The sequence below is a fragment of the Anopheles stephensi genome, chromosome 3 (assembly GCF_013141755.1).
Source record: "Anopheles stephensi strain Indian chromosome 3, UCI_ANSTEP_V1.0, whole genome shotgun sequence".
Classification (NCBI taxonomy): Eukaryota; Metazoa; Arthropoda; class Insecta; order Diptera; family Culicidae; genus Anopheles; species Anopheles stephensi.
Window position 1 is genome coordinate 24,014,334 of NC_050203.1, and position 12,314 is coordinate 24,026,647.

Sequence of the window (12,314 nt, forward strand, 5' to 3'; positions counted from 1 at the left end):
ACCCATCGTCACCTACCATCTTATCACCAACGATTAACCAACTTTACAGCGAGCTACGTGAGCCACTGCGTTACTACGGCAACGGGAGACACACAGGCAACGTCGAGTCGAGTTCCGAGCCGTACCGTCGCCAGCCGTTTGACGAGATGAATCTGCCCCACCGGCGCATCAGTAAACGCCGGCAAATGGGAATAGCCTGGAATAGCACGTACACGACGTCGGATGCACTTCGCGATAAGATGCGTTGGATAAGGGCCACTACAAAGTACTCTTAGCTGCAGGGGTTTCTAGTGCGAGCTGAAGGCTTTTCTGAGGGCGTAGATCATCTACATTTCAAGCGGAGAAATATAAAACATCTTATCCAGAAAAATCGACTCCATAACTCCTATAAAACTTCTTCCAAAAATTCCTCTTTCTTTGCGTTTGCCGACCAGGACCTACTGCTCGCTTATGTGATCAACCTTTCTGTTTCGCTCCAACCATCCTCCGGCACAGGTGTATACGCGACAGCTGACAGCCAAAAATGTTCACAATTCTACCCTTCCCGACGCACCACACTCGTGAAAACCACATTCTTCAACCGACCGATGCAACCTGTCCCGGGCAAATTTCGGGCAAGAATCTCATCCGGGACGAGTTTTTTGTTCGGTTTCGTTCCTGCACCTTCGTGTACCCTTTGTTTTTTTTGGTGACTTCTTTTTATTACCATTGCTCACCACCATTCGCGAAAGATTCGCGGTGCAATCTTGTCTTGTCGCCATGATAGAAAGGGGACATGCAATCGCCAAAAACCGAACCTAACTGCACGCTGACACGGGACGGTCCACTGAATGGCAGCTGGCAGCAGCAGCAGCAACAGGATCCTGCTTGAGATCCCGAGCGTCCGTTTGCCTACCTACCGACCGTGTGCATTGCGATCAAACTTTACCGCTCAAGGCTTATGTTTCGTTGGCCTGTTTGTTCAGGACCCAACGCCAAAAGACCTGGAAATTGTCGTCAGCGAAGACATAAGAGGCCAACACTGTTGATGGGGCTCAAATTCGGACCTGATCTCCTCTCTCTCTCTCTCTCTCCCCCCCAAATCATGAGGGACCTTCTCCCGGAAGCATAATGGAGAAGTTGTCACCGTACCCATGTCCACCGAGTGCCGTGGGGACTACGGTCATTAGGGGGTTTTATTTATATTTTCAGACGACTTGTTTTTGCGGACATTTTCTTTGCTATTATCATTAACTTTCATGTATTGATGAACCGTTCGGTTGAAGTTGAAGTGAAAGGAATGCAACACACGGCATGACCCTTTTTCGTTTCCGTTCCCCGGTGCATACGTAACGTGCTTTGAAGGTGGAAATAATTGTCAACTGGCAAACGGGACCAACGGATAAACTATTGCTAAAAAGAACGGATAGCCCCCCAAAAAAAAAAAAAACTCCCAAAAACAATGAGAAAAACAAAACTGAACTTACACAAAGAAGCACTGGCTGTGGCTTGTCGCATCGAGATCGCGAGGATCACCATCGCGCCGAGAAGGATGCGGCCGGTTCGGGTGGAGGACGCTTGTGCAGGATACATATTCGTGGTGCGTTTTCCGTTTTCGGTCCGTTGGTGGAAGTATTCCTTTTGCGCTCGTTACACGGCTTGTGTGCCGTGTCACGCTGGAAATTAATGGCCCGTTGTTGTTCCGTCGTCACACACTGCACTGTAAATAGCCGAGAAGGAGAGAGAGAGAGAGAGGGAGAGAGAAATTAAAAACCAGCACCAACGAATAATGATTAGTTCACCTGATCACCGGTTGATGATGTTTCGGTGTGCGTTTCTTCATTAATTAGCGGAAGTGCCACACGAAACGAAACTGTGCGCAACACTCGTTGCTTCGCGCAACCCCCCCATAAGAATCCACAACACACAACAAGAACATCATCACCCACCTCGAGTCGGAGGAGAAAAAAAACACACACAAAAAAAACAATTACATAAATCTGACTTTTCATCGCCGTCAATGAAGATTGAGCACGTTGGAGTGGCCAGCGAGGTTCGGCAGCATCAGAAGTACCATCGATGCGCACCCTTCTTCGCTAGAGCCTGCCTCAACGAGCGAGCAGTGGAATTCAAAACAAACCCTCAAAAAAAAAAAGCAACAAACCCACTACATCTGAAGTGGCCAGAATTCAGTCGGTCTCAGCCCGCTCGAGTATCGTTTGCCGGCTGGTGCGACAGCCGGGTTTCCCCTTTTTCGCATCGGTTGAGACTCACCGGATGTCAGCACACCGTACCGTGGTGTCGAGTAGCAGCATTTTCGAGAGATTTTTGAACGCAAATACGCCACGCCAGGAGCGAGTTCTTGAAACCCGAGGTTCGCCGTCTTCTTCAATCCCGGTGCTGCTGTTGATTCAACCAAATTTGTGCTATGCTTTATTTCCGTTCCGCGCTCACTTCTAATTGAGCGTGCCGGGTGTCTTTCGTTACCTTCTCGAGCGGCGGCCAGGAACTGCTCGAGCCGGACAGCTTGGATGATTAATAGGCATATCTGAGCCTCAGTAAGCATATCTCAATCGTGCCGGAACGGAACTCTTGAGCCACCCTGGGGGGCGGTTTGTGATAAGGTACAACTTGTGATCTATTGACATATCAGTGTCAAGGCGTCTATAGGATAGGAGTTTATGAAAGAAACCGCAAACAGTTTCTACCAAAACGGTGATCTTATGCAACGGCATTGACATGATCGCCCCTGGTGGATTGGTAGAACCCTTCTAATTGAAATGTAACCGTAGCTGGGCGCGAGTGCGCGTTCTTCTTTCTCGAAAGCTCCTTTAGAGCCTCAGGAGGAAACACCTGTTTCGCGCAGAACGAGCCACAACACCCTTTCCATTGCGGCCGAATGGTAAAATCAATCAAACGTCTCGTCACCAGACGCAGGCCACAGATCAAGGATAAGAGAATGCGCTCGATCTTTTAAGTGCCTGAGTGATTGGTGTGGGGTTTTTTTGCTGCTTTTAAATTGACATACTCTCCGTACACCACGATAATAAATGAGTTTTTGGTAATTCTACATCCTTCTTCATGGAAAGACACGCTTAAGATGTCTTATTGAGCTAAGGCAAATGTCACATTGACATCCAAGTCCACGAGAGTCAGCGAGTGGACCCGAGAAGCAATTAGTAGCTAGTGTGTTGTCTTTTTCTTCATTGCTAATAACCTCACTTACATAAGCTCACATGCTCACATTACCTATCCGACCAATCATCCCTATCAGCCACCCCGCAGCGGAGGTGACTTCTTCATTGCCGCACGTAGAATCTTATGCATCTTGCCATGCCATGCACCCGCACAGAAACACTACAAACACAGCCGGGTCGGGCGCACCGAAAGAAACGATTAGTAGTAGCGTTCCCCACAAACCCCTTAACCGCCCGGTTACCGACGGTGTACGACCCCGTAGGGTGCCGACACACCGGGCCTATGGGAAAAGAAATCTTGTTTCACTTGAAATTTATTACACCGCACGTGTGTGTGTATTTGATGAAGAAACCCGCGCGTGTGTTCCCTTCTCCGATCTTAGCGTTCTGACGATCTGCAGGCAAATCAAGTCGGCCAACCAGCGAACCAACAATTCCACGTTCACACGTTTCTCCACCAGTGCGTCAGAAAACCCCAGCCACAACCCTCCCCATTCAGCCTCCAAAACGTGGGGAGGCCGCGCACTGGTGTTGGTTTCCCTCTGTCGACACATTCTTCCCTTCTCACCAATGATGACCAATAAATCGTAGATGATTAGAGTAGCTGAAGGTGCACAAGGCAGAGGGGGAAGGGAGGGATAGGATGAGGTCAAGAAAATCTAAGACCCTCGACCCCGCAGCGGTGTTCCAATAATCAAATCAATTACCTTTCGGTAGGTTAAAACACACCGACCGGTTACCGGTTCACGTGATTGCTTCACTAAAAGGCTACAAAGAGATCCGGGAGCGGGGAGATGCGATTCGATGCTATTAGACGTGTGGCTCACTCTGGCAGACAACAGCAAAATCATTCCCCACCGAGACAGGTGACTCTCGGGGCACCACCTTACAGGCCACCACCCGATGGAAGAATGTCCAGCCGATCCGACCCGAAGGAGGAAGTGTGTAAAACCCGAAAGCTGCCAACAATTCCAGCGAAACAAAAGGAACGATCTGAATGGCCAAATTAAGTCTTGATTGCCAGGTTGCCACGGCTCGATTTCTCTTCGTGCCTTCAGCTGCCACTGCTGCCCGGTTCCACAGTTTAAAAGCGCAAATAAAATGCTTCCCCGAGCACGCACTAAGCGTGGGAGCCCACATCACATTGGCGCAACTCCTCAGGGAAGGCAGGACAGGAACCCACCACGTTCCGGGTCCGAGCGAGCATTCTGTGAAAAGGAGTGTTCTCTCCCAAGTTATCCGGCTCTTTGTGCTGTGTGTGTTGTGAAGCTCTTCTCGTGCTCGTTTTCTACGCGCAAACCAAACGCGCAAAGTCATATTCCTAGTAAGTAACTATCTCATCAAGCTGTGGAACAACTCGCACGGGCGTGCGCGAGCACAGCACAGATTAGATCGTTTTAAAGGCGATCTTGTGTTTCAACCACCATCTTCCAACCCGAGGCCGCGCACAGACAAAGAACACCGAGCGCGAGCTTGTACTCTATGCAAGACCCGCGGGATCTCGGGACCCTCGCTCTCGCCTGGTGTGTAGTAAAAGCGCGCATCGTAGACTAAACACCATTTCAGATAAGTGGCCCCAACCGGGGATAATTACAAGCAAAATATCGGCACACGCGACCCTACTCCTTCTCTTGACGTGGAGTAACTACTAACGAGATAGAGCGATATTTAAGGCACTATTTTGCAGGGAAGGCACGATCGTTGCCAGTGCCACAACACTGTGACTACTCACTATGGATATCGGCGGATGACCGGTTAATGTCCTTTGCTTGTATGAGGCTGGGATTCTCGTGGAGTGTAAATAGATCGTATAAAATTGTAATGATCCATATCAAATGAGCCTTAAGAAACGTGGTGGGAGATCTCAGTAGAATAACAATCTATTGGTTCCATTAAATCATGTCTGACGGTATAGACTAGCTTAGAAAATACTTCCAATGTCTCTTGTTAACATTTAACCCAAAGGCAAGCCTCACCCGACCCGATCACGTTCACACTTTACATGTGACTTGAGGAATTTGGCACATACCAATGAACCCAAGATTGGTAAAAACTGCGCTACAATGAGATTATTCTGAAGGTCTTCCAAATAGTCTAATACCATCTACAATCTATCTTACGTTCTTCTAGCAGGCAAGGATTGCTTGTAATAGCCATTTGCTACAATCAATTCTCCGGATTAGCCATGTAACATACCATTACAGATCACGATTTCGGATTACATTTCCTAATCCACCCCAAATAACAAATAACGATACATTTGACTTCCCAACAGCTGCCCGCCTGAAGAAAGTACGCACGGTACGGTTTATCTCGCTGGCCGAAGAAAGAATGTCTAGCGCACCACCGACCACCGGAATGCCAGCGTGGACCGGAGCATGTGCAACGAGCGGAAAACATATTACCAATGTTGGCCAGTAGTAACAATAAAAATAACAATTAGCATTAAAATCTCTGCTTCAACCATACCATATCCCGAAACAACTCCCCTTCCATAGCTCCGCATCCCCATCGCTCCTCCGTACCTTTCGGCTGGTCGTTAATTAAGACATTAAATGCGAACGAGTGTGCATGCATAAATGTAGCTCGTCTCTGAAGCATCATCTTAATTGCCGTTTTGGTTGGACCGGTCGCACACCGTACAGCCGCAACAGACCTCGTGGGGAGGTTTTTTTTTTGCTCTCCGCACTAAACTGCGCTGAAGCAAAAGGTTTGCCCCGGTAAATCTTCGTACCGAATGTTTGGCTTTCCCCTGACTGCGAGTCTCGCAGTCTGTCTTGTTTCGCGGGCAACACCACTCCATCAGGTCCAACGCCCTTCGGTTGAAGATGCATTAGCGTTTTGATAAGTTTGTATGCCATATTTCCTACCGGCACTCCAAGCCCCCCAACGGAACGGCATGCTCCCCCGGTTTTCCCATGGCTGTTGAGCGATGCCCAAGCGAAAGGGCATCGCAGCTTCTTTGACCGCTTTGACGAAGTCGTCGAACGGCACGTTTATCTACGTGTGTACATTTTTCACACACAGACACGCGTTTTTTTGTTAAGATCTTCCCAACAGTAGAAGGAGAGAGAGAGCGAAAAGAAGGGAGAAAATGGCGTTTGTTTTTATTTTCTCGTCTCATTATTTCCTTTCCGATGAACAACTGTTTGTCTTCGAGTGGTGGCTTTTTCTTGAAAGGGGATTGTTTTAAGATTGTTCTTTCTCGAGGGCGTACTTAATTTGACATCACTTGTTAGAATAGTTTCTGATCAATCATCAGAACGGGTGACTTGCAATATCGCTTTCCAGAAGATGGAATGTCAGCACTCTTATTATCTCTGCCCGCTCTACTGATTGTTTCTCGAACTTTGTTTCTTGAGAAATTCAATGTATGAGGAATTCTTCAATTTATAATTCCAACTTTTGAATTTATTTATTAATAGCTCTGAAATGAACTTAACTAGTAGTAAAATTAAAATGGTGGGTAGAAAATTTCTTCCAGCTCCAAACGAACTTCGCCGGTGATGACACCACATAAGGCGGCTGTGTGCTTCGCGGACATTAATGTCCCCTAAATCATTTACATTGATTATACGTCATCTCTGTTTAGCATAGCCGTCCGCCGGTGGTGTATCTTACCGATTAGCAAACTGTTTTAAGTAGCATCGCCGGGACCTCTCTCTCTCTCTCACTCTCTATCTTACCCGTACGCACGACCGATCAGCTTGCATTAAAATTCAGATAAAACACGACCATTTCTGTGACTGTGTGTGCATGTTTTCGCATCGGTTTTACATCATGCTCGTGTCGTCTCGTATCGCAGATGAAAAGATATCCTATCCCGCTCCATGGCCTTCCCCCTTCCCCCACTGGTTTGCTAGCTATCAGGAAATATCAAATCGAATCATAACTTATGCCAGTTCATTTTACGATACCACCGAATAGCGCGTAGCGCGCGAAATAAATATACGCGCACGCATCGTGGCACCAAGAAGGACGGAGTTTTGCGAGCTCCCCGCAAAGAAAAACGGGAACCGCTCGCAACCGTTGCCCCGTAAATCAACCCCCTGTGTGTGTGTACGCTCACACTAAACCGCGTTAGACAACACGCCTAAGTTCACCGTTCCCTAGCCACCCGTCCGCACCCGTAAGCGTTATTTAACGAACCTGCGCTCGCGCGGATAATCTGCGGATGATATTTAGCGTGCCATCTGTGCTGCTACTGTGCCGTACGCGGTCACAGTCTTTCGGGTCGTAAAAGGGTCGCATTCCCATCGGTATACAGGCGACGACGACGACACGACGTCACTCGGTTGCGCTCAAGACGCAACGCAGAAGGATCATTCATCATCACGGTTGCGAATCAACCGTCCGTGCCGTCGTGCCCGGACGGTGTCGGAAGGCCCAACGAAGAACCACCGTAACACCTGACCGGGCGAATCATCGCAAAGACACCGTTCTACGCTTCCACATGCTGCTCGGCACACACACGCATTTGCCGACCAGGAATTATGAGGAAGTAAATATTTATACACCTGTTAATTATTCCACGTCGCACCAAAGAACCTCCCCGAGCCGAGGTGTCCGGTCCTTCGCAACACGTTTCGTAGAGCGCTAGTGTGCTGGATGGCAAACGCGACTGCAGCAGACATTGCGTAGCCTCGTCGAGGTCAGAGCAGTCGAGGGTACGGGTACTGTAGCTTGGCTTGGCCGTCGCAACGGGGTCACAGCATCAGTAGCATCAGGCAGAACGGGGACGAAAGGTTTGTTGATGCAACTTCCAACGAAAAAAAAAAACGACACAACGCTAGAAAAGTACTCTTCAAAACCTCACCCCAAAAAAGCCGCCCGAGAGCGGATGTGACGGATAGCGCGCGCTGAGTGCCCGCAACTCAAGAAGGTCAATGTTTATTTGGAGAACCTAGAAACGTAGGGAATGCTCGCTAGCAGCATCACACCGTACATGTGTTTAGAATTCGGACGGCCTTAGTCGAAACGGTTGCTGCTGCGTCTGCTGCTGCTAATTCGCAACAACTGCGAGGGATCTCCCTCGACGGGAGTTCGACTGCATGCCAGGCTCATCCCAGCCAGCCAGTCATCCCATCTAATTTGCTTGCGGTTAATTAGGTACCAAAAGAGTTGCCACCGTCGGCAGCACGTGGGGTGTCGGTGGAAATTTTGGGTTGAATGCTACAAGGCGGCAGACGAGATACATCCGTGTTTGAAGAGAATGTTCTGTTGCGTAGCACGGATGATGTGCAAGTGTGCCTTTTTTTTTGGCTATCTTTCTTCGTGTCGTCCGTCGTTAAGTCGACGGAACATGTACATACCGGTGTCTTCCGGTCGAGACGGCCAGTTTGCCTGCGGTTTGTAGACCATAAACAGCGTCTCAGTGCTCCATCGATACTATATTGGGACGGAGTTTGTAGCTTTGGTGGCAATAAATCTGGCCGCAGTTTTTTTTCCCCCCACTGTCAGATTTTTATCTATAGCTCAGTATACACACTACTTGCCCTGGCCGAATGTACTAAAACTTTTCACCATAATCGACCTCACCCATAATGAATGGTGAAACTTTTAGTGTCCATTTTCGCTGCAATTCTCTGGCCGTTCTCTGGCTCTGATAAACGACCAGTCTGAGGTAGTCAGTCCTCCACGGGTCAACGAACTCTCATATCTGGTTGTTCGGTAAAAGGAACCACCCAAAAAAAAAATCCTATCAATATGTGTCACCATTCGTTAATGGTGCACGATAGTTAAGCTACCGAAAGAGAGAAGAAAAAAATGTATGTAGGGAGAGCGAGGATCCTAAATGGTCGGCAACAGAGTAAAAAACAACCCAAAAAAAAGTATAACCGCTACCGAAAGAAATGTTCATAAATCGCTTTCAGCATGCATTTGCCCGTTCCATAAATTACTGGCTGGTGGCCTGCAGAACGCTTCCACACATTTAGCCCACCGAATGGCTCCAGTACAAAGTAACCCACCAGCTCGTAAATTGAAACGTACCTAACGTTAGCAGAGCCTCAGTGACTTCAGTGTCTCCGGAGAGCTTTTTTGTTTCGCTGCACTTTGTATCGCACACTATCTTTACATTATTTATGGAGCACCAATAACGCACAAATATGCTGTACAAGACCACCTCCGTGAAGGTACGGCGGGGCACGGTGACTTTTTTGCACGCGCGTGTGTGTGATCGATCAGCAGCCCATATCTGTTGGCACATTTAGAAACAATGCTACTCTGCGGACAGTATCACCAGCATACCGGGCGGCGGTGTGCATAGATCACTTACTTTGTAGTTCGACCGTTGTTGGTGGTCAAAGCACTGGAATTCAATACAGTCGGTTACCATAGCTTCCGACCATCCATCAAATTCGATCCCCTGCAACAGGGGGAGACGTGGACATTTGTAGTGTTTCAGACCGCAAACCGCACCTCACGCACCAGTACCGGCTGGTACCGCCCGCTTTAGGATACCACGTCGTGTCGGCACCGTTGCTACCGGGAGTTGCAAACCGAAATGCCAGCAGTTCGCTCACCAAGAAAACCACAAACCCATGATACCGCAGATGATATGGCCAGCACAGTGAGAAGCAGCAGTGGTGGGACGAATGCGAGTATCATTACGCACATCACTTGGTCACGATTGCTTCGTCCAGGCGCACTCAAGAACCTCCCGTATACTTGCGGCCACTAATTACAAAGTAGAAACCATCGCCCAGATCGTGGGCCAGCCTAATGGACGGTCGCGGTAACCCGATGACGACCGGAAGGATGCTGCCAAACAGAATCATTACAATAGCCACTCATCTTCTGCACCATCGCTTCATTAGCCGACATTAGCCGGAGGTCAAGTGCCGAAAATGTTGCCCAGTTACCGAAAACCCACCCAAGTGACCTTTTAGGCGCGAACGCCGGCCGATTGACCAGATTGAACCGAAACCCTGCCTTGCCCAGCTATTTGACTAGCGGGTGTTTATTTTAGTTAGCTGCCTAATGGTATCAGATTAACACCTTTCGGCCGTAGAAGAAATCGGCCACAATACGTGTACGCACATTGTGTGTTCGTGTGTACATCCGCAACAAAGTCTGCATCGCGCGTGTTCTGGCGCGTTTGCTGTTTTGCCTCACTGGTCCCACCAGCCCACCAGGTAATTGTATTTTTCTTGTTTTTAAGCCCCAACGCGCAACCTTCCTCAAAGTTGATCTTTACCCCGCTGGAGGTTATCGCATATTGGATACGTGTTTGTGTGTGTGTGTGTGTCGGTGTGTAGTCAGTTGCAACGGCAATGGTTGGAAGTTTGTTGGGTGGGGCCACAAAATTCAATTTTTGCCCGTTTGCCCATCTGCATAGTGTAAATGTTTAGATAAATGGAAAATTATCTAATGCTCGACCGCATGGCGCATTGTGTTTGTGTGTGTGTGTGTGTGTGTGTGTGTGTGTATGTACATATTTCGCAGTTGCTGTACGGTAGTGGCAACTGCCGTTGGTTGGGTTTGCTGGATGAGTTTGTACTTTTGCTTTCTTTCGAGAGATCCCACCAGAGATATCTGGTTTGGTTCACACTGGCCCACAGATAGAGAACGTTGCATTAGCTGCTTCTGCGTATGATATATTGTTCGATTTGCGGAATCGTTTTTGTTACGATACAATGTAAAAGTATCTGGACGGCAAACCAAAGTCCAGCCGGAGGAGAGGAACACGAGTTCTTATCTTTTTACTACCTATTTATTACTGGATGACGTTTCATTTGCGTTGGAGCAGAATTATTTTGCCGTTCCAACACTAAAAGGGAAATCCCCACCACCAACTCATAAAGCTTTATGTGCATCATAACCCTAATTTGTGGGCAACCACATTATAAAACTTTCCCCCTTTTTCTTGGAAACCCATCGGATTTTCCGAGAACTGTGTTATTTTGAGGCGATTAGTATTAACTCTTTCAGCGAACTGCATTGTTATTGAGCTACTATTTTCCACAACGAAAACTGCCAGCTCTTTACCAAGAATAGTTTGAGGTTTCTTCCGAAATGGAGTTAAAAGACCACAAATTTCTCGTTCCCGGAACAATCGATCGACACCCAGTAACCGGCGAGCTGCCCTTTTACGAAACATGCAAGCGGTACATTACCATCGTAATACGGAACTTTCTCACGTGTAAACAGCATCAAAACGGCAAACCCATTACACGCCACGCTTTGCTACGCACCAGGGTGTCCCAAATGGAGACGCCTCAACGCCGATCCCTCTTGCTCTCTCTCTCTCTCACCAGCGAAGGGTGTATCCCGGGCGGAACTTTTGTAAATCACTTCTAATTGCTTGTTTACACCATTAAATTAGTAGTGCATTAGTGAGGTCCACTGTACGGTTCAACGGATCCGAGCTGGTGGAGGGGGGGGGGGGGATGGATTATCCACACGTACACTACAGCACCAAGCAGGAAAATGCTGTCTGTGTTGCATTCGAAATGCTCCATAAGTGTCTTCCCTCCTACCCTGTCAACCCACAACAAAATGCAATTTGTAGACTCTCCCGCAAAGACTGTTTTTTCACCTTTTCTCTCCTGCCAGGAGAAATAATCATCACACTTTATAAAGCGCAATAGCGAAATCGGCACGCATGGTGCACCATGCGCCCGCTTGTTGAAGCAGGTGAACGAAACAGGTGAGAATGGATAGAGGAGAGAGACAGAGCGAGAGGGGGGGTGGAGAGAGACCCAAAGGAGGGAGAGAACAAAAAAGCACACACACACACACAATCCGACTACATTATACCGCGCAGTTGTTGAGGGAAATTTATCGAGTAAATAAACCGAACACACATACAGACACTGCTGGGCACAAAAACTCCGAACGATCGACGAGATGTGTTTCACATCAGCGATCGGACAGTCGAAAGTGAGATCAACTACTTTAAGAGGTGGACCTCGCGTTTCTTGGACTTGCAAGTGCACCGAGCCCGGACGGCCGTATGCAAGCCGTTCCAATCAGAAGGCCTGGGCTGGAGAGGTTTACACAGTTGATTTCAATCTGCTCGAACGCGGCCCGGTCCACGGCTGGTCCATGTACCTTTTGATCGCTTTTGCTCTCGTTCACTTTTATCATCCAGCTGGCTCGGGATCTAACCGTATCGCTGCGCTCTACAGGACTGGC

General features: G+C 48.4%; 1 protein-coding gene across 6 annotated transcripts in view; it reads right to left on the reverse strand.

Moving 5' to 3' along the window:
* LOC118511342 (BMP-binding endothelial regulator protein) overlaps nt 1–12,314 on the reverse strand; it is a 72,915-nt gene that overhangs the window by 40,944 nt on the left and 19,657 nt on the right. For all 6 annotated transcript variants that reach the window (XM_036054295.1, XM_036054292.1, XM_036054289.1 and 3 more), the window contains one exon: nt 1,467–1,699. In XM_036054295.1, the coding sequence (XP_035910188.1) occupies nt 1,467–1,572 (106 nt within the window). In that variant the 5' untranslated portion in view covers nt 1,573–1,699. The remainder of the gene's footprint in view (nt 1–1,466; nt 1,700–12,314) is intronic.